The 21969-nt window shown below is 42.8% G+C and overlaps 1 protein-coding gene across 1 annotated transcript in view; it reads left to right on the plus strand.

The window, feature by feature from the left end:
- Nucleotides 1–21969, plus strand: part of LOC105447957 (dipeptidase 1) — a 76305-nt gene that overhangs the window by 29032 nt on the left and 25304 nt on the right. The window contains exons 4-5 of the mRNA XM_011686294.1: nt 1526–1676; nt 6825–6894. Coding sequence (XP_011684596.1) covers nt 1526–1676; nt 6825–6894 — 221 coding nt within the window. The remainder of the gene's footprint in view (nt 1–1525; nt 1677–6824; nt 6895–21969) is intronic.

Raw genomic sequence — 21969 nt, forward strand, 5'->3', positions numbered from 1 at the left:
CGGTTACTGCTTTTGTGATATTACCTCGTGCCGCGGTGCGATATTTTTAGAAGCGCGATAATCCGCCGTCGGCCGTCAAGTGTATTACTTCCACCTAGCTGCCGTGAATTCTTTGTAATTGGATGATAAATTACACCGCGCGCTTTTTTTCCTCTCCCCTCTTTCATCGAACTCCCGTCCCGTAAGCCACCGGTAAGCCGACACGCCGCCGGAGTATCGCAGGCGACCATTAAGAATTCGCATGGGGAAAGCGTTATAAATATATATGCGATATCGTGTATCTCTTGTAACTTTACGCGAACGTATTGACAGCGAGACACCTCGCGCGGATTCGCAACGCGTATCTACAACACGGGGGAGGTGGAGGTATTTTAATCAAAATCCGCAAAACGCAGACCGCGAAATTGGATTCCCCGATACCCGCCGACGACCAGATCCTCGCGCCGCCGTCGAATTCGATTAAGCGATTAAACGTCGCAGATCGAATTCGCGGGAACGCTGACAAAATGCCCGATTACCGGGCTGATTAAGAGCTCCGATTCCGCAAGCTGAGCCTTTCCTTCGATCGGTTCGGATTTCGAGGCTTCGGACGCCCGCACACACCCGGGTTAATTAACTTTTATTTACACTTTGTAATTAACGATCGTAGTGATGAGGCATTCCCGATAATCACGGGCAATTTGAAAGATTTAATTAATCCTCCCCCTCCCCCCCTCCCCCCTCCCCCCGCGAAGATTGGAGACACTGGATAAGCTCGTTTAATTATGATCCATGTGCGTCGCGCATTGTACACGTCGTAATTGAATTTGGCACTCGCGTTTCTTCACGCTCGAATCATGCGAAATAAAAGGGTCGCGAAATAAAAAGTGGAGCAGAGGGGACAGGATGGCGAAAAGATATTGCGTTTTTAACTAAAAAAATGATTTTTCTCCCGGCATTTTCGTCTCGGACACAATTCCGGGACATAACATACGCCCGTTCGTCGCGAGCGCTCTGTTTTCGGGCGCCGAACATTGTCGTTGTTTTCCAATGTCGCGCAAAGAGAATTTGCAAACTTCGCAGATCCACTTACCATCGGTATTACTTATCGGAGGCACGACCGGAACTTCGTAACGACGTTCCAGCCATTATTAGATTCACGTGTCACTCGCGTTACGTGCGAAAGCTCGCGCGAGTGAGATTATTCTGCTGAGAGAAAAGTTAATGGACGATGAACGCGAATCTGGACGGGGCCAGAAACGCTGAGAGGCGTCTCGCGTTTATATCCGCTCCTTCTGTGATGCTAAACGGATCGCTAGGCCGTTAAAAGTGCACTGTATGCGGGGGTTTATCTGTCCGAAACACACGTCCGAAACATTTACCTCCTCCCTCACCCCCCCCCCCTCTCGAATTAGTAGCGAGCTCACGTGATACAAATCCACCGTCCGGTCTGGAGCGAGGGTGATGAGGCTGAGCTCCACATTCACGCTGTTACGCGCGAGTAAGGCAGGGGATATGTGAAGTAAGTTATAATGTATGGTTACAGGTATCGAGAGGGCGCACAAAGAGGCTAGATTAGCGAGCCTGATAGGGGTCGAGGGGGGCCACGCTGTCGGAGCGAGTCTGGCGGTCCTGAGGATGCTGTACGAGCTGGGCGCCAGGTATCTCACCCTCACGCACACGTGCAACACGCCTTGGTGAGTGTGCTAGCGCATAAATGAGAACGTCAACGTGAGAGAGATCGGGCTTTCTAAAGCGATGCACGACACGCAGAAGCAAAAGTATAGGTATAACGCGTTACGTTGACCGTCCCACCGTTACACATGTATCCCAGCTGCAATTTCGTTAGAGATTTTCACCGTTATACGTACAAAGCTCTAAATCAGACTCGGGCTTAAATTTTCAAATCTTAACTCAAGCGACCATAAATTTCCAATCTTGACTCAAGCGACCATAAATTTCCAATCTTGACTCAAACGACTATTTCGTTTAAATCGAGGCGTTAAAAGCGCTAGACGCGATCTTGATCGAAAAATTCACGCTGCCGCACGACGATTTTCCAATGCTAAAATCGACCTCTATATCTATCGAATATATATATATATATTCCATTTTTCGTACATCGGGAATACTTTTGTAGAATTCATTGTTAGAGCGTTGCTTTTACAAGAGAGAGTTCTATAAACGCAGCGTCCATACATAGGCGAGCGAAAAAGAGTCATCGATGGAAAATGTAACTCGCGCGCAACGAAGCCCCGCCCCGCCCCGCTCGGGTCAGAAACTGAAATAAAAATGTATCACTCGCGATCCGCGTTGATGCGTGAATAACGATTATGACGTAGAATTTTATCGTCCGGCTGCTGAAAATGGGCCGCAAGAGCCGCGCGCAATAACGCCGGTCGTCGCGGCAGATGCAATCGCCCAGGTGCCTTTGCACAGGCGGGACTTTTCATCCCCGCGTTTGCCTAGAGCGAAACACACCGCCCGCCGGCGGTAGTAATTCCAAGCCGTACAGTTTCGTTCATTTCTCGTGCATTAAAAGCTATCGCTTTGAACGCGGGCAGTAAAACGTTTAACGTAAACGGATTAAAGTTCCTATAATAGTTCGCGCGCGGACCGTAAGAGATCAACGGCATAACGTTACCGCGGTGCGTTTGTGCAGTAATCCGCAAAATTCGCAGACAGCGTACGCGGAAAGAACAATTTTTGCTGAATCCAGATCTGAAAATAATTTTTGTTTAATAATCAAAATAATTATGTGCGAAAGTCAAAGTGATTGCTAGAATATCAAAACGTTTTATAGCAATGCTTATCAGTTTTAACAAATTATTTTGATGATTCAGCAAAAAATTATTTTCAGATCTGTTTTTAGAAAAATTTTTAGATCTTTCAATAAAATTGTTCTTTCCGTGTAATTTTACGGTATTACCATGGCCTCCCCGGAGCCACGGCCGTATTGAAAAAAGTAAACAATAATTGCAATGTCGAAGGTTGTCCGACTTCGTGAATTAATCTTTTATATTCCAAAACATTTCGGCTGTTCTGTAAAATTTTAATTTCCGTAAAAAATCAACTAAGCGAGCAGGACAATATTGTACTTGTGTATCAATTATTTTAGAAAGAATTTCGAAATTCTTATTTTTCAGACATGTCCGATAGTATTAATTCACCCAATAAAATATTCAGTTATCATTTTATTAATTGCTACTTTTATAAATAAATCAAAAGTAAATTCATCTAGGTCTCAAATGCGTGTCTACATAAAAAAAACGATACATGTATTAAAAAGGGGAAAAAATGTTCTATATTTTAGTAACAAAGTCCATCTTTAAAATTAATTGTACAATATTACCCTACTCCTCGATGGAGTTTAACTCAGAGCAATCATTCTTCCGCGTGTCGAGCTGTTTCGCTTCGGGATAGGGAGAATATCGAGCGGGGACGCGGGATTACGCGAAGATCGCAGGTCGTGCGGGCCAGCTGGTGCAGCGGCAGACGGAGCGTCGAAATATTGCGACAAACAATGGACGTTATAGCGACGGGTGAACCGGTGAACTTTTACGAGACGTCTCTCGACGCGCGGCTGCAAGACGAACGCGATAGAAAGCTTTTCGAACGACGAACTTGATGTATCGCGCGGGAGGTATCGCGCATTCCGACGCGCCCCGTTCCCCTGCGCAAGTGCCGCGGGGATGAGCGCGCCCTGATCGATCTGACTCGCCCGCTTTCGGCTTTCGATTTTACGGCATCGCGCTCTGTTTTACGACGTCGCGATGAAGAATCGCTGCTCTATTATAGATAAATTTCGTCGCGTTATCGCGTTTACGGCCGGAATGGATCTGTATTTTTCTTCTGACCTCTCTTCTCGCCACCTCTCGTGAAGTTTTTCGACAAAGATTTTTTATCAAGACCGACGCGATACACGAATTTCTGGTTAATTAACGCACGGAAAGAACAATTTTGTTGAATTCAGATCTGAAAATAATTTTTGTTCAATAATCAAAATAATTTTGTGCAAAAGTCAAAATGATTGCTAGAATATCAAACCATTTTATAGTAATGCTTATCAGTTTTAACTTTGCAACAAATTATTTTGATGATTTAACAAACAATTATTTTCAGATCTGTTTTCAGCCAAATTTTTAGACCTTTCGACAAAATCATTCATTCCGTGCGGCAATTGTTTGGAATTCTGTGCATAAATTCCTTTGCAATCTAATACTGCTGTTATTTAGAGATTACATGCAGATTAAATTCACGCATATTACTCCGCATTTTACTCAATTAAATAACATGTTCATCGCATACTCGTTTTGTTCGAAATTAATTCAAAGGGTAATTTACGAAGGGTAATATAAAACGAGGTACGATTACTTAAAATACCGTGTTTTAAAACATTCTCAGTAATATTTTCGTATAACTGAGAATAAAAGGGAATTTCAGGGGCTATTTCGTCGAATAATACTTTTCGTTATTACGCCGACGTATAATGAGGGACACGCAAGACGGCGATCAACTCGCTCAGCTCATTTTACGAGTATATTTAACCCGGGATAGCCTAAGGATAATGCGCCACGTGAAAAATACGCGCGAAGCCACGCGTCGATAAAAATCGTCAACAATAGGAGCGTCGCCGAGCGCGCATTGCGCGATTTATTTCCGGTCGCGGCGGTCGGGTATATACGCGCGACAGCCGTTATATTTCACGCACCCCTGCTTGCGCTCGTCCGTTGCTTTGCAATTAAATCTCGCGTGTAACATGATAAATCCCGTGCGGATTAATGTATATTGTAGCAATATTATACGCGTCCGTCGAACACCCGGTATTTTACGATAGATAGGGCGATTACGACGCGCGCGGTCAAACAAAAATGCAGCCAGCGGATCCCGCTTCCCCGCCCCCGGCGGCGTTGTCGCTGTCGCGCCTCTCCAGGCGCGACCATAAATCCGCGAAATCGCGGTTGGCGCGCGATTCGACAGGTGCCCGATCGTTGAGTCCGGCGCGATTAAGTTCGACGCGGCGGAACGTACGACGACGGCCAGCCACCGTGGTAGGTGCAGCTTCGACTGGTCACTCGAAGCGAAACGAGAGGGAAAGCCGCGAGATTTAATGGCGCGTGCCCGCGTCGTCGTCGTCGGTCGTCGTACGCAATTAAATCCGATGCGGCGGTGCGGCTAAAACTCTCGTTGGCCGACTCTCGGGAGTCGAGTCGAGTCGAGTCGAGTCGGCTTGGAGTCGAGGGTAGCAACGCGATGGCCGATTATGGGCACACGGTTATCGATTATCGCTCCCATTATTGCCACCGCATCATTGCGCTATTCGCGCACGGCTTTAGAGGATACGGCGCTAATGCGCACGATTGTCAGCGTGGTATTACCTCGAGTCCTCGAGCTGACGCCTAAAGCACGTCGTACGTCTCGCATAATCCCTTCTACATAAGATATTTAACTCCCCTCCCCCTTCCCCCCCATACAAACATACACATCGCCGACGGTTGTTATCGCGATTAATTGTGTGCTCTGGGAGAATTGGGATGGCGTCACGTGACTAAAAGACATGTGTACCGAGGAAAATGACTTCTTCGAGAAAGCACATTAGGGAAATCTATTTCTCTCAGCGTTGACACCGAGCGCGAAAAGTGCAACGAACGCTTTCTTTTGCATAAAAGCCATTGCATTCAATTCAACGGAACATAATTTATTCGCGCGTTACGCGACAGATTCCAATTATCAATATATTATGCTGCACGAAAATACACTGTCGATCCTATCAATGGTCCATAGAGAGATGTTCGTAATTATTCCGTGATAGAACCGCAAAAATTGAGGATTAAAAGAAATATTACGGGCAGTCTATATCGATTTTTTTTTTATAAAACCAAAAGACGATTAAGTTTTTGCAAAACTATGAATTACTCGGCCTATTCTCTCTTAGCCTATTGGTTTTGAAAAAAAACTGAGTAGGCAGCGTGTAACATTTTTATCTATAGTAGCCTGTGGAGCTGTGTGAAGTTGGCCCACTATACTAAAAATCCACGAACGACCATTAGATACCACTCGATTGATAGTCGTTTGATAAGTATTTATGGTAGTCCATTCTTGATGATTGATAAATCATCGTAAAAGTTGTAAATAATAATGTGAAAAAAGATTCCTTTTTCTCTTAATCATTGTAAAAAACATGTTTCGACATATCTGTTGATTACAAAAGATATTGTTAGCAATATTACAATATTTTGTTAAACAAAAACTGATACCTGAAAGAAAAAAATAAAACGAGAAATGGGAGTCATCAACTTAACATGCCTTTTTTTTTAGATAGGAGGATTATTTACAACTTTGACTACCAATCATCGGGAATGGACTACTAAATACTATCAAACGACCACCAATCGAGTGGTAATGGTCGTTAGTGGATTTTCAATAGTGAGGGGGGCCGACTTCATACAGTTAGCCTCCAGTCTGTGTGTCTACATGAAAATATTCTCCACTTTATAAATACATAAATCGAAAGATTGAAGGTATCGATAATAATTAGTGAGACACTTATAGATCTACTTTGCAAAAGCATATATCGTATTTCAATGAAAGCCATTGTGTGTAATGTAAATTTAATGAAGTCGCGTACTAGAATATTCCCGAGATCATTCGGAATAGAAACGAGTTAGTTGCGGTATGATTGCGAACTAGCTATTGTGGCTCGCCGCGAGCTGCTGTCCCGTGAATAATACCATTGTCGTTATCGTTAGCATTACGGGGGCGTGGAAACCTGTGATTAGAGGGAATTCTATCGCAATAACATTCACGATTGTAACTACTGAGTTACTGACCTGTTGGTTCGTTAGGGCAGACTGCAGCACGGCGGACGAACCCGGTCAAGTGCCTCAAATCGGCGGTCTCTCGAATTTCGGCAAGGTGAGTACGAAAGAAAAATATTTTGCAAGCTTATATTACTTTAATATTACACCATTATTACTTATTGTACTCCATCCTCTTCTATTTGTGAAGATGTGAAACCCAATGTCGAATAGAGTGTGTTACGTAAACGATAATAATGTGCTGTTATTCGTATGATAATATTCATAATATTCCATACTTTTTGAATTCCTCGCTAAGTTCGTGAGATTTTGCGAGGCCGCAAACGCGCATTCCGATTATGGCATCGAACGCGATTTTATGGAACACGCGTAACCCTCCATAAATCTATTGCACTCTATAAAATTATTCTCGCAAAACTATCGTGCATCTTCGTCATATACGCGATGTAAAAAAAAAAGGTTGCAACCAGCGCTATCAATTCCGCTCGCTATTATTTATGAGGCAGTCGCGCGTAAAATGGAATTGGAAAAAAAAACGTAGGTGTTCGCTTATTGAAATGCAATACAATTTGATTGCATTTCTTTTCGACACAAATCTCTCGAAATTTTCCGGATTAACAGCTTCAAAGTTCGATTATGGTGTCAAACAGAATTAAAACACACTTTCCGTCCGCTCTCTGCTCGTTGCGACAGAATGACCGATTTTGACCGCGTCACAGCCATATTCAACTGAGAGTTTAATCGTAAATCTGGTGTGTTCTCTGCGCACCGCTTGTATCGACGTGTCGTCCATAAATATACGGATTTCAATGAGAATTTAAACGAAAAATGGTTTCACCAAAGTGGAACCGAAATGTTTTTGGTTCAATCGGAGATCCATCGGGAACGGTGATATCGGATTTATTGCCGCGGTGATTTCGCTAGGAGAGGGGAGGGGGAGATCTGTACCTATACATACAGGAAAAACTGACGTTATAACGCAGTAATAGCGTCAAATCTTACGAGATAGGTTCATTCTCCCGTTGCCTATCTCGTCGCGAGAACAATAAAATTAATAAGTTGCCACACATTTGTCAATTTTAAATTTACAAATTAATGTCATACTTTTATCAGTTTAACAATCATTATTTTGCTCGTCTTTGGCCATTTCAATATACATAGTATAACAATAATATGCAGAACTTTTAATTTGATTGAAATTAACGTTAATGCGATATGTGTTAGTGCCGTATTTTACTCTGAATATATTGCTTATCACCAATGGAAAATTGAGCAGAAACCGTAATTTGACGCCATACTTTTAATGGAATTACAATTGTAGATAAATTATACGTTTCGCGTAATTAACAAGTAATTATTTAATGTAACCTGTCAATGGCCACTTTCGGCACTTTAAAAGTGTTTGGAAAACAAACCGTTGAATTTCATGGAAACTAGATTTCGAACAATCTACCGATCGGGCTGATCCTCTGAAAACTACTAAAATGGATGGAGCATGTTTCGAAGTTCTACAGCACCATTGTTCGCCTACATGACGAAGGACGGTTAGTCCAACGGATTAGTGGTCGTTTCCAAATTCACTTCAACTCCCTGATACGCCGGCTCTGTCCATTACTGTTAAAGTAGCTACTTAACTTTTAATATGTAAATTTCATCGCCGAGAACTTTAAGAGCATTATATCCTTCGCTTCATAAAGGCTGGGGATATTTTGAGAGGGATACATTTTGAATAACTCGGGTTTATTAAAACACTCGGCAAGATACACCGGGGAAAGTGTATTACGAAAATTTATCTTAACAACAGCAAAATACGTGCTGTCAGAGAAGATGCTCGGAGAAGAAGATAATTAAAACAAGCGACGCGCGATTTTGACGAATAATTGCACGCGCGGTGATACCCCCCCGTGTTAGTTTTGTAGAGGGGGGCGGGGGGGAGAGCGGAGTTAACTCTTTGAATACCGGTCCATTCGTAAACGAATGACGCCGTTTCCAAAGGCAATCACTTAAGAGCAATGCCGCCTCTCACCTTTCAAGGATATATCTTCCGCTTGTCAAACTTTAAGTTTCTCGCGAAAGTGTCACGTAGAAGGGTCGTTGCGAAACTTCACACTGGGGAATAGTCTGAGCAACAGGGATGTCACTCGACAGTCTTCATCGATTCGAATGAGCTTGGGAAACAGTAACAATAAACTTTCCTCCAGTGCCATTGCCGAGTTGTGAAATTGCGGTAATTGATCCAGTTCCATTTGTGCCATTAGTGTTGTCTCGGGAAGTGGCTCATTGAATTTATTTCGATTATCGAAAAGCGGAACTAAATTTACCGGTAAATTGGCATTATAGACTCGTTCCGAGCCGGAGGAAGCGCCCGTAAGTTTCCTTCCTTTTTATATTTTTGTATTCTTAATTGATTCAATAGCCGTTTAATTTGCTCGAAGAGCAGTACTTTCGCGCTCTGGGTTTCCAATTAATCGTTCTCCACGTAGTCTTAATCATCGTAGATGTTCCGTAACAGAAATTTTGATTGTGTTTGCGACAGTGGTATGGTTAAGTCCTTGCCGATCAAGGAGGAATTGAATTTGCACCACGGTGATGCTTCGAGCTGTTAGTTGCACGCTCAAACAGAGCTCTAAGAACTTTATCGCCGGTGAGTGCGGGGAACTACCTAAGCCCTCTTGTTCCATTATCGATAGGACTGCGTTAGGAACGATGTTTAATCAAATCATAACGTCTGTGCAGCGGTTGTCTTCCTTCCATTCTCGATTAACTTTAAAAACTTTGCGCGCGCACACACGATATCCATACAATTTTATTTTCGAGTCTCGTATATATTCAAAGAGTCTCCCTCTTTTACATTTCTACAAAGTAGAATAGCATTGGTCGTTCTAATTGCTTAAAGAATTGCCGCTTAAATTCATACCGACAAGTCTACGGCGTGTCTGCAGAAATAAAGTACGTGTCACTCGTTGCAAACGACGACGGAGGAATTTTCTCAATTTCTTTCTGTTCACAAGAAATGCACTTGCTAGTTCATTCATATTTTATGTGTAGAGTAAGACCGGTCTTTCCCATCGCGCGTTTATCCATCTGTACTGTCGGATATCATTTGTCGTTCTTCAATGCGCGGTCAGAAGCAGGAAGTAGAAAGTGAGAGAGGGGGAGAAAGAGAGAGAGTCGCAGACGATCCCAGGGGCATTTTTCGACGGCCGAAGACGCATGCGAATGACTTTAGGGATGTTGGTACAAGTGTAAACCAACCGCGGACGAAGAAATTGCTCAAATATTCAGTGGAAATGGCGCGACGATGCACCGACCCCTTATCCTTTTGGGACAAAAAGAGATTTATCGCGTCTAACTCGATGCAAGCGCGCGTCTCAAGACGTTAAGTAAAGCCTCGCTTAAGCATCTTCGTGATGATTTTCATTTTCTAACGGCTGAAGCAGTCCCGATGTAGGTCTAGGACGCAGACCTATTAAATCTGCGGTAGATAAGGATGAAGGTGAGCTCGCGCTGTGTGTGCGCGCGGCCGTAAGGTACATCAGGATATATATTTTTCCATTTGCCTTTTAGATTTGCTAGTACGCTATGCAGCGTAGATTGCATTTGGTCCAAATTGTCGGAAACGAAAACAAACGGGATTGCTAACCGTGACAGATGTTGCGATTACGTAACACCATACACTCCTCGGTTGACTCCATCGCAATGAGCATTTCGCGTCACGTTCTCATGGTACTTTAAACCGGTATTCTGTAGATTCGCATCTTATTCCACGTGCGGAACGTAAGGTAGAAAATCCCGGATCCTCGGTAGGCGGCGCCGCGGACGTGCACGATTAAAAATTCATAGAAAATCTTCGAGTCGGTACGATTTTACGGAATCTTGGATTTACCCTGAACTTCCGGGAAAAGTTCGATTGCATTAGTCCGATTGTATCGCTATGGGAATCGGTTTTCGTGCGCAAAACTTTCTTGATCGCCCAGAGAGATCGTTTCAATATACACAAATAGATTATTCAAAAAGAAATATCTTATTTTTTTTTTATGAGTCACTGTATTCTAAGAAAATTCCATCTTACTTCTCTGCAGGTATATATGTATGTATGATAATATTACAAAATTGAATAGTTTCCTGAAATCTCTTATAAATACTGCAAAAATTAATAGAGAAAAGAGGCTAATGAGGATCAAGTGCGAAACTCAGTGCGAAACTTTTTAATCCTATTAATTTTTTTTTTTAATTTCAAGATCCCTATTAATTTTTAAATATTACAAAATTATCGTGACATCGCATCCGAGCATTGGAGTGAATTAACGCCGGCATTGAAAGGGTTAAAGTAGAATTACGTGTAACTTTTTTTCCCGCGGGTTACGCGGCTCGAGTTTACAATTATTAATGCGAAAGAAAACATTAACCGTGACGAATCCCTCTTTGTTCCTAAAAAGCTCCGTCCGCTTCTAACGGCCGAAGCCACTTTCGTCCCGCCATTCGGGAAAATACCAACGACGTGCTTCCCAGACGTTCGTCGAAAGCCGCAGTGTGCTTTCGCCGGCGCGAAGGAGAGACAGAAGGGGGAGAGGAGGGCATGCAACGGCAACTGAAACGGACCACTTCCGTCGACGTGCGGAATTTACATTGCTCGCATATTCGTAGGCGAGTTAACGCGACTCGTCGTTGTCGTCGTTGCCGTCGGTGGTTCTCGGATTCGCCGGTGAAACAAGACAAGCACGACTCGTTTTTCACGATAGCGTAAAACCGGAAAACCGCGTACCGCGATAATAGAATGCATTTCGATAGCGATCCTTTTTTCCTGGGAAACAAACGAGAAGCACGAAGATTTGATTGTTCTGCGGCTAATGCAAAGAGCATTGATATTTATTGATGCAATATCATAGAAACCGACGGGAGAACCGCGCTACAGCAATGGGGCTTTTAATAAAGAGAATAAAGAAAATTATTTAATAGAAATCTCCACGTTCGTTGAGGAAAATATATAACATTGTAGATGTATATTTTTTAGAAAAAAATATTATATTAAATTTTTGCGTAAACTTTCAGAAAATTTTATTTAATTACGTACTTTTTAGATTATGTATTTTGCGACTAAAAAGAGAGATCACGGCCGCGCCGTGACGGGTTTTTGCCGAGTTGTATTCGCGAAGCTCTTGAAGAAAATATGCAAACGGCCGACGTCTCCTTTATTTCCGAGAGATTTGCAATTCAGAGTTTGCAATTAACCTTTGCCTCGACTTATATAGCAAGTATAAACTATACATTCTTGGATCATCATCAAATATCACCTTAATCAGCAATAATCAAATAGTTGAAGCGATACTTTGTGATGCTTCATAAAAAACCTTCCAATAATACTCTAAATTATTTTTTGTTAGTATCAACAACAAACAATGTAACGTCGTAATTCCCGTTCCGCGTCCAATATCGACGTCGACAGGATGGAAGGATTTCGGGACGAAAGTTCCCCGCTCGCGGCAATACACGATTCTCTGCTTAGCGACTGACTTCGATTCTCCAAGTATCGACTGCAATTGACCGGACAGGTTCGTGCGCCATTCGAGCGATTCGGCCTGCTTCTGACACGTTAGCTATTTACGTTCGCAGACTCTCCTGTTTCACCCTTTGCCTCGCCCTCCCCTCGTTCACGCTCGATCCTCCCCTACTTCAGCCCTCTCTCCATCGTCTTAGGCCCTTCTCGTTTCCCCCGAGAGTAACAGTTTTTGACACACCGGGGAATTTCACGGGAAGACTTCATGAATTCTTATTGCTGAATCTGCTGCACGGTACGGAAATGACAAATTGCGAAATGGAAAAGTTTTCAAAATGAAAAGAGCAGCGCGCTGGAAAATCAATTTATAATCTTCCCCTTTGCGCTAACTGGATCTTTATTTATTTATTTATTTTTTCGACATTGTATTTCGGCCCCCCTGGATGAATATTTTTCTGTACTGACGCGTATGGTGGCGCAAGCATTTTATTTTACAGATTTAACGACACGCACGTGCGTCTCGTCGCGTTCACAATTCAATGGACCACGGACCTCCCACCGTTTTTCATTCGCAACATGTACGCGTGCGAAAAGCCAGAGTTGAAATTCCTGTTATCGACAGGTCGAATTTTTAATATCGTGCACTCATACTTCCAAACTGCAAAAAATAATTGCATTAGCCCGGTTTTCTATACGCGCCCGGTGTCTTTCTAATAGATTTTGGATACAACGTCCAAAATAGTTTTGGCGAAAGAATTTATTGTCGAAACAATTCGTTTTAAGCCATTTGCGAAAGCGGAGACTTCTCGGTGTGCAAGTGCTAGAGCGAAGGTATGCATTGCAAAACGCGGTATCAAATTTAAATGAAAGCTGCGGCTCTTTATCGCGAGGGGTCCCAAAATTTTAATGCGTATTACTTTTTTTTATGACGTATTTTTCATTTCACGAAATCACCCCGCATCTTGTTGCACGATCTAATCCGTAGTTCGCTTCATTTTATTGCTATTTCCTCATTTCTCTCTATTCCTCCTCTCTCTTCTCTCTCTCTCTCTCTCTTTCATCTTTTTCTTATGCCATCACTTCTTACGAGCGGTGACACCGCGAGAGTAGCGAGACCGGCGGAAGCCATTTCCGTGGCGCTGCCATAATTTACGTAACTGCATAATTCTTCTTGTTTCCACTTATGCAATAGGAACAACGGCTGCGCCGCATGCTCGTAAAGATAAAAAATTGTCACCAAGCACCCGAGATTGCCGGGCGTCCGCGGTAGTATTTCACTTTTACGGAGTCTCTTCACGCGGCTAACCGGTGATTCGCCCGCTCTTCTCACCCTTCTCCACCCTTCTTTACCTTTCGTTCTCCATTCGCATCTCCATCCTAGTGTCCTTCCGACCGCCCGTATACTCGGTATCGGACCCAACTTTAACGCGGCGCCGATTAAGATCTAAAGAGCCCTCTCCGGCGTGTTTCCATTTCCTCCTCCGAGGAGGAGATCTCCCGTGAGCACTCTCAGAGGCGTTCTCCTTCAACATGATCCACGCGCATACACCGAGCTTAAATCAGACAACCACTTCTACCGGCTGTTTGCAGCCCGCGCAGCATCAGCAGCGAAATCGTGTAACATGGTAATCGCGTTGCACGGCACGTATATATTGCACTGAGGGAAATAACGCGATGTGCCGGGCTACCTTCCGGGAGGGACGATCACGCGCAATAATCGTGCCGCGCGCCATGCATTTCGTGGGACCGGCACCGGGGCGGACAATAAAGGATTCCGATCGAGCCGGTAAACTGCGTTCCGATAATGACTCCCGCCGATCGCGGTTATCTTATTTTTTGAAATTGCAGCTCCCGCGCCGCATGGAACGGAGCTGGTCGTTTCCCGATGCTTGTATAAGAGAGGATAAAGGAACAAGTTTAATAGGAACTCGCGGAACGAGCATTGGGACCGAAGCCAGATAGAGCGAGTTCCGCGCCATTATATTGACGGCGGGCAGTAAACAGAAAAAAGTTTCGTACCATTTTATTATCAGCATCCAAATAGATGCTGATAATACAATTATTTTTCCGATTAGTCTGCAAAATCGACGAAAATTTTCCTCGTGTTTTACCTTGTCGTAAATCGCGTTTGATAGTTCAATATTCCAAACTGATATCAAAATTCTCCCTCGAGAGTCAAATATAATCGAGCTATGCATGCACCGGATTAATTAATCGATTCTCAGAACTTGGTTCGCGGATCGTTGAAGCACATCCGTCTACGACAGTTTATTTATACACGAAACTTCGACGCGGTTTCAAGTTCAGCCCGCCGCGAACGGTCCAGATTGGACCCTCGGCATCGATAACCGATGTTTAAACCTTATATCGATTCGAGTATGTTGAAACATCTGGTCAAGTAAACGTTCAAAACTTCCATGCACCGGACGCTGACGGTCTCTGTCAAGGGGCGAACTCGACACCGATACGATTCGATGCCCAGGATAGTTCGAGGGCCCCTCTACAACTCAGTAACATTCGACGCAATCAATTCGGTCGGCTGGTCGGCTTAACTGTACCCGATATTCCGTCATCTGGGACAGTGTCGAGTCGACGTGTCTGTTCGGAACAATCAAACTGGCGCGATTTAATCTACTGAATTTGTCGATGAAACCCACCGCGCCCGGCGTGCTCGGCGGTGTAAATGATGTTTCCTTCGCATACCCGAAACCGTCTCGTCGCGATCGAGCTCTCCTCGAAATCGCACACAACGTTTCCATTTATCACTGCAGGAGTCACGAGAATCGAATGTCCTCGTCTTCAAACCGTTCTTTTCTCACGTCCCTGTCTGCTCGTGACTTACGTATCTACAATCTATATTATTTGAATTATTTCCAATGACGAGTTTTTGGCTATAAAATCAACTACTATAAATATAATAAATAACGCGGAAAAATTTGACGTCTTGTGTCTTAACGGGATATATTAAATTATATACGACACAAAGTATATTCGCGAAACATTCGCGAATATTTAGAGCTCTCTTTGAATATTCAGGTACTTGAGAATTCGTCGACCTAACCTTTTACCCAGTTTCTTCCGCAGTGCTCTTTCCGGTTCTTGACGATGAAAAAGGGGGATCGACCTAGCTGCACGCTGGCTAACTGTGCCTCCGTTGAACCGAAAGTCGGGACATTATAAATCTTCACGTACCGTGAATCAGCCAGACACGCTACTAAAACCGTGAGAAGTGATGCGCATTATCTGCGAGACTACGACAGATTTTGCCGGTCCTCTTTCTGTCTTTCTCTCTCTTTCGCTCTCGCTTCTCTCGCTGTCTCTCCCGCACGACCCATTTACGTCGCGTCTGTCTTATCTATCGTATCGACACGATTTCGAGTAAATAAGCCGACGTTCTACGCCGCCAGTAGAAAAGAAATCGGGCGTTTCCCGCTTCGAGTCACGGATTACAGAAAGCACGGAGGAGATATCCGCTCGACCGTAAAAAAGCTCGCGATCAAGATGGATGGATGAAGTAGAATGTTTCCCAGGGAGTTTCCATTTGGAAATCTACCGGAATAATTCAAATGTAACTTTTTATGACGCGAAGAACAGTCATTTCGCAACAATATAAAGCGCATGAGCGGTACAGCATATTTACAGGAAACTTTCTTCATATATCGCACGGAGAAGAAAATATGTATAAAGAACATTTTCTTCAGTATGATCATAAACAATCTTAATCGTCCTTCTTTGTACATATAATTATTAACGTAAAATTTACTCAAGATCGATTGTCAATCCGATATTCATCTTCCACTAGTTTTATCCGTTTAATTCAATTATTTAATATGTGTTTAATATAAAATACACACACGCAATGAATACATTTCGATACGTTCCCATTTTTACATATAATTATTAACGTACAATTTACTCAAGATCGATTGTCAATCCGATATTCATCTTCCACTAGTTTTATCCGTTTAATTCAATTATTTAATATGTGTTTAATATAAAATACACACACGCAATGAATACATTTCGATACGTTCCCATTTTTACCCTCGTAACGCTTGTCGAAAAAATTTTGACACATGTAGCTTTAACCCCCGTGTAACGATCCAGAAAGAATGTACTCCTTTTCCGCCCCGTTGCCGCGCCATATTGCAAGACCCGTCTCTCGCGGTAGGGGCTTTATATATGATCCCACGCTTTTCTCTTATGCCTTCGGACCCAGTATCCGCATCATTTCTCACCTACACCTGAGCAATAAACAGGTTTTCAAGCACTCGGCTGAAAATTTCCGGCGATACTTCAAAACTGTATAATCTAAAAAAGAAACAAGCCGTCAAATCTCCTTTTTTCGACGCCATAAAAGAACATACTCTTTCTTTTAAAGAGCACCCCCCTTCCACCGATCCCTCTTTGATGTACACATTAAACTTTTTCAATATTACTTTCAAATCGCTACTTAACTCTCGCGTTACGGACGGAAGTCCCTTATTACATAACACGCCCTTATTACTAATTATAACCATCGCTCTTTTATGCATTCATCCTTTGTGCAATGTCTTAATTATCTTAAAATGAAATTCCTTCGTATAATATAATAACTGCGTCGCCTTTCTCTCACTCTCTCTCTCTTTCTTTCTTTCTCTTGTACTCAAAGATATCTTCATATTGTTCACAATGCAAATAAGCTATCTGCTTTTTCTTCTTCCTCTTCATATGTACGTGTAAAATATATTAGAGAGCCATATCGTGCTATAACATGAAAATCCATCTAGTGAGCAATGAAGCAAGTCGTGTGTATATAGAAACTGCCTTACTTACGAAAAAAAGTAACGAGATCCGATATCGTTTTATCCCGATCTCTTTTCAGTCCATTCCCTTCGACCGGGACTGGCGATCGTTCTAGTGGGGAAAACTTTCGCAAAAGGAAAACGCGGCTACTCACGCTGCAATAGTATAAGGAAATGCGTAAGCAAGTGTCGAACCGTTAAAGAAAAGAAAGTATGAAGGGTTGTACCTTTATGCGAGAAAAAGGGCCGGAACCGCGGCGTCGAGAATGGTACGCGAGTACCATTCTCGGACGTTTAATAGAGCGTTGCAATCTGCAAAATCCTTTTCTGTAATTATTATCCGGAAATCTCTCCGCGAAGCGAACACTCGTCTCGTTACGCGGAAAAGCACCAGATTCAACGTCGCGTAAAATGGATTTTCTCGAATAAGTACAGCGAGTCGGTAAAGACAATATTTCATTTGCAGGAATTTATTTAATTATTTTCTGGAATTCAATTAACCTATCCCCGCGTATCTTTTACGACCTTCTTCGAATAGTTCGCGCGCTGATTCCTTCACACGTTCCTACTTTCAGCAGTTCACGCGGGATGTCCTCAAAAGAATATAATTATTTACAACGGCGAGCGCGATGAAAGAGGCATTTTTCAAGTATGCATCGCGAAAGGACGTAGAGAGAAAAAAAATAAAACATTAAAATTAAATAAAATCTTAAACGCGAAACCGCGCGCGCCTCTATTGATTAGGGCTTGCATTTCACGATGAGTCGAAATGTCGAAAATGGAGAACTGCGGAAATGCTCGGCCAAGCGAGGAACGAGACGAATACCGCTGACGTGTTGAATTACCTACGGCTCACTTTACGCGCTCATAGTATGTAAAATTAACTGGCCAAGCATGAAAAATCCGACGACGAGTCTGATCAAAATCGAAAACGGAGCCCGTTGTAAAATCCTTTCCGACCTTATTGCATACGATCGCACAGGCGTATTTGTCGTATTTTATTTGCACGTAAATGGATCCCCGTCGCAAAAAAAAAAGGATTCAAAATGTGCTCTGGTTCCTGAAAAAATTTGTCTATTTGCTCCTCGATGGCTGCAAATTGGAAATCGTGAATAAAACAAAGATTTCTTGTTGAAAAAATCAGAGAAGTGGTAGAAAAAGAGTATCAGCGGGGACTCGGAGACCCCTTTGTTAACTGTAAACTGGGGGAAAAAAATGTCACGTTGAAAGCGAAATTGAGTAATCCGTTTTAAACTCTTTTTGGATCGCGTTAATTTGCCGTCTCTCCGTCTCCCATTAATTTTTTTTTTTGTACGCTCATTCAAATCTCTGCTCTTTTTCGTATTAATCGGATAAACTTTTAATACCGTGATTTCTTCGTAACGTCTCCGAGAGCGATTGGCATTTCACGGTTGCTTTTCGGCGCTGTCTGCTATCATATCAAAAGGGCGAGCGATTTAATCGGCCATCGACAGCAGCGATATCGAAAGAAAATAGAGGACGAGTATCGCGCGCTCTCATGATACCTGCGCCACATAGGTACGCGAGCGGCAGATAGCTTCGCTCGGTGGCTACGTTTATATATATATGTATCGCGCGGTATGATACCTCTTTCTCTGTGTTACAATATATCCCGAAGCTACGTTTTTCCAACCTTCTACGTGACCCTTTGTATCGACGCGACGTGTGTGGATCCTGACGTGCACTTACACGCGTTCGCTCATGTTCAAGAGAGAGGAGAGAGAGAGAGAGACAGCGATCCGTCGAATCCGATTCTCGCATCTCTTGACGTGCATGCGCACGGCCAAAAGTGGCCGATATCTACGGATCGCTGCTACTGCCGTGCTAAAAGCACACTCAGTCACACCCCGATGCTCTCGCTTAATTGCTTCGGCGTAAAGCCCTTACCTACCGAAAGCGCGGACTAAAATCACGGAAAAGAAGCGGAGCCACAGAAGGATCACAGGTCAAAAGAACGCGCGGCTCTTTTTTTTTATATGTTTCTCATCCTCGATTTCTTTGAACGTTTTTTTTCCGATAAATAATGGGCACAATAACGTTAAATAAAATATATGACCTCTCCTTACACACTTCATTGGAATGGGTATTACGTGAGATTCCACTTCGATGTACGTTGCTGTTAAGACGCAACTTTACTTCTTCGATGATTAATCACTTTGCGGAGTCTCGATGGAATCGAATGAGATTGTAATAAACAGGATAAAAACTTCAACATGAGAAAGAAAAGAAAAAAAAGGAAATGAGAGAGAGAGAGAGAGAGAGAGAGAGAGAGAGAGAGAAGCAGAGCGACAGAGAGAGCGAGAAAGAGAAAGAAAAGGAACTGCAGATGGATGATTTATTATGCCGCACTATCCCAGACTTCCGAGGACAATAGGTTAATATTTCGCGAAAAAAGAATAAGAGCCGAGAGAAATAGGTTATACGTGTGAGGAATAGTCGATATTTCTTTCGCAGGATCATTTCTCAGAGGCTTCGACGTAAGGGCATTAATCGCCCCCGTCCTGGGGTACTTGTCTCGCATCGTGGCCACCCCCCCATCCTTCCCGCGCCGGAAGGGGCATTAACTACTTACCACGGTCGACTTCGCGACGTTATCAATATTGCAGCTTTCCATTCCCTTAATTTCATAAAGTTCGCGTGCTATGTAGCGTGTACGCCGGGCTATATCGTCGAGCGGAGGGGGGAAGACTCTTTAAAACTGCATTATCGTTTCCTCTCGGTCCGCTCCCGATCTTAATTCCCCGGGATCCGCGGACTATCTCGTAGGCGCCGCCTGAACTTTCGAACACTGGCCCTTTATTAACTTTCTCGCTTTTTACCCCCTTGTCCTTTATCCTCCCGACCGCGCGCGCGCACTGGGTTCTTAACCATCGGACAAACTTTAGCGAGCTGTTACCAAGAGAGTCGATTCTCATTCTCGCGCACGGGATACAGATAAGACTTAATCCGCTTTAACATAGCAGTAACGTGAACGTCGGACCACCCAATGTAATTGTAAAGCGCGCCAGATTGAAATATTATCGAGTGTCTTGAACATAACATTATTAGTTTTCTTCTAATCGGAAGTAAAATGATTTATAGCAGAAACATGAGAAGAATATCTAATAAGAATATTATTTACTTTTATCTACATTTTTATAGCAACATTCACTATTATGTTACAAGACGACAGATAAATTTCGATTGTTCTGTGAAACTGCACGAAACTCGCTGCCAATGTCCTCGTGGACCGCGTATGTCGACTTATGCGGAACATTCGCGTATCAAAATTCCGCGGATTGAATCCGAAGAAAAGCTGCGACAGCTCTCTCGCACGGCAGTTCCTGAATTAATTCTCGTTGCAGCCGAACGTCCAGAAGAGCGACACGGATGTGTCCGCGAAGTAGCAATATGACGGTATACAGCTGGCAGCCGATAAGTTTCCGAAAGCGTTATAGGGGTTGACCGGTCGCCCTTTTGAGGCCAGCTGCGTGCTTGTTCTGGGAGTTCGCGTCTAAATAGTCGGGCCGGGAGGACGCCCGACAGTTTCGCAAACTGAAGTTGGACGATAACGGCGGTCGTCGAGCGACGGCAAAGCGCGGATGTCGCAAAGGGTATAAGTTTCACCCCTGGCAAAAGAACACGGGAATGACCAACCGCCGCGTCGTCGCCAACTTGAATCAATCAAAAGTCGAGACCGGCGATTCTCGCCGCATATATGTATATATATATATTCCGCGAGGCGAACGGAGGAGGCCCCCCGTGTATGTTTTCCGTTCCACTTGCTCTCGGCTCCGATTTGCTGGGTCACTCATCGGAAAAAGTTTCGGCATTCCGAATCGCGCAATTTCCTATGCAACCAAAGCGAAACGTCACTCACCGATCTTCCGTCTCCGCGGAAGAAACCGAGGAGACCGAATCTTGTCCGGGATTTAGCCAGTCTGTGTCGATCGAGCGGAAAATGCGTTTCCGGAAAGCGATGTTAAGATTGCAGGGATTGAAACCAGTGTAATTTCGTGGTGAGTTCAATTTTGAATACCGCTACGTATTCGCGGAGAATGTAGGTTAATCAAAGCCTGGCAAAAAATATCAACGCGCCATTTTCATTGATATAATTCTAATGAGTTTTCTCAATGAAATTGGTAAACGATATATCTTTACTATGTTTGATTAGTCGACATTGTTTTATAGTTTAATAATTTATAGTTTTATAGTTTTATAATTTATTGTGTTTTATTTATTATTAGGAAAATTATTAAATGGTACGAATCAAATACTCGTAATGGCTGTTAAATAAATATTGTGGAAAAAGTTTTATTACATATGAAATTTTACCTTTCCACGGATTTGTAAAAATTCATTACTGTTCATGAAAGATTTATAGGCAAAAGTATCAAATATATTGGAACATTTTCTGCATAGCTTCTATTATATTTAAAGAAGTTCAATTGGAACTTTTACAAAAAGTTTCAGTAAAAGAGATATATTTGAAATTTTTATTATTAAAATTTTATATTTTAAATGAGAGAACTTAAAGTTTTATGTTACACAATCAATTTTAATAATACGCGATGATAAGAAATATCAGCGATAATTTCGATAAAATTTTTGTGAAAACTTTCTATCGAGCGATAAAAGATTTTAAAATTATTTCGTTAAATAAAAGAAGATTAAATGTGCGGATTTAATTTTATTTATTTTAATGTTGGAAAAATGTATTCTATGTATTTGTTCATATAAAATTCCCTTTGTGAAGGAATATTTATTTTAATCGGAAAATATCTCTTTCTACCTCCATCCAGTATTATTGAAAGACCGAAAAATGTCTGTATTATACGCGTGACGTTTATTACGCCGGATTCATAAAACAAAGTTCCAGTGAAATTGGAAT

Source organism: Wasmannia auropunctata, unplaced genomic scaffold (genome assembly GCF_000956235.1).
Source record: "Wasmannia auropunctata unplaced genomic scaffold, wasmannia.A_1.0 LD336090.1, whole genome shotgun sequence".
In the NCBI taxonomy this organism is placed as follows: Eukaryota; Metazoa; Arthropoda; class Insecta; order Hymenoptera; family Formicidae; genus Wasmannia; species Wasmannia auropunctata.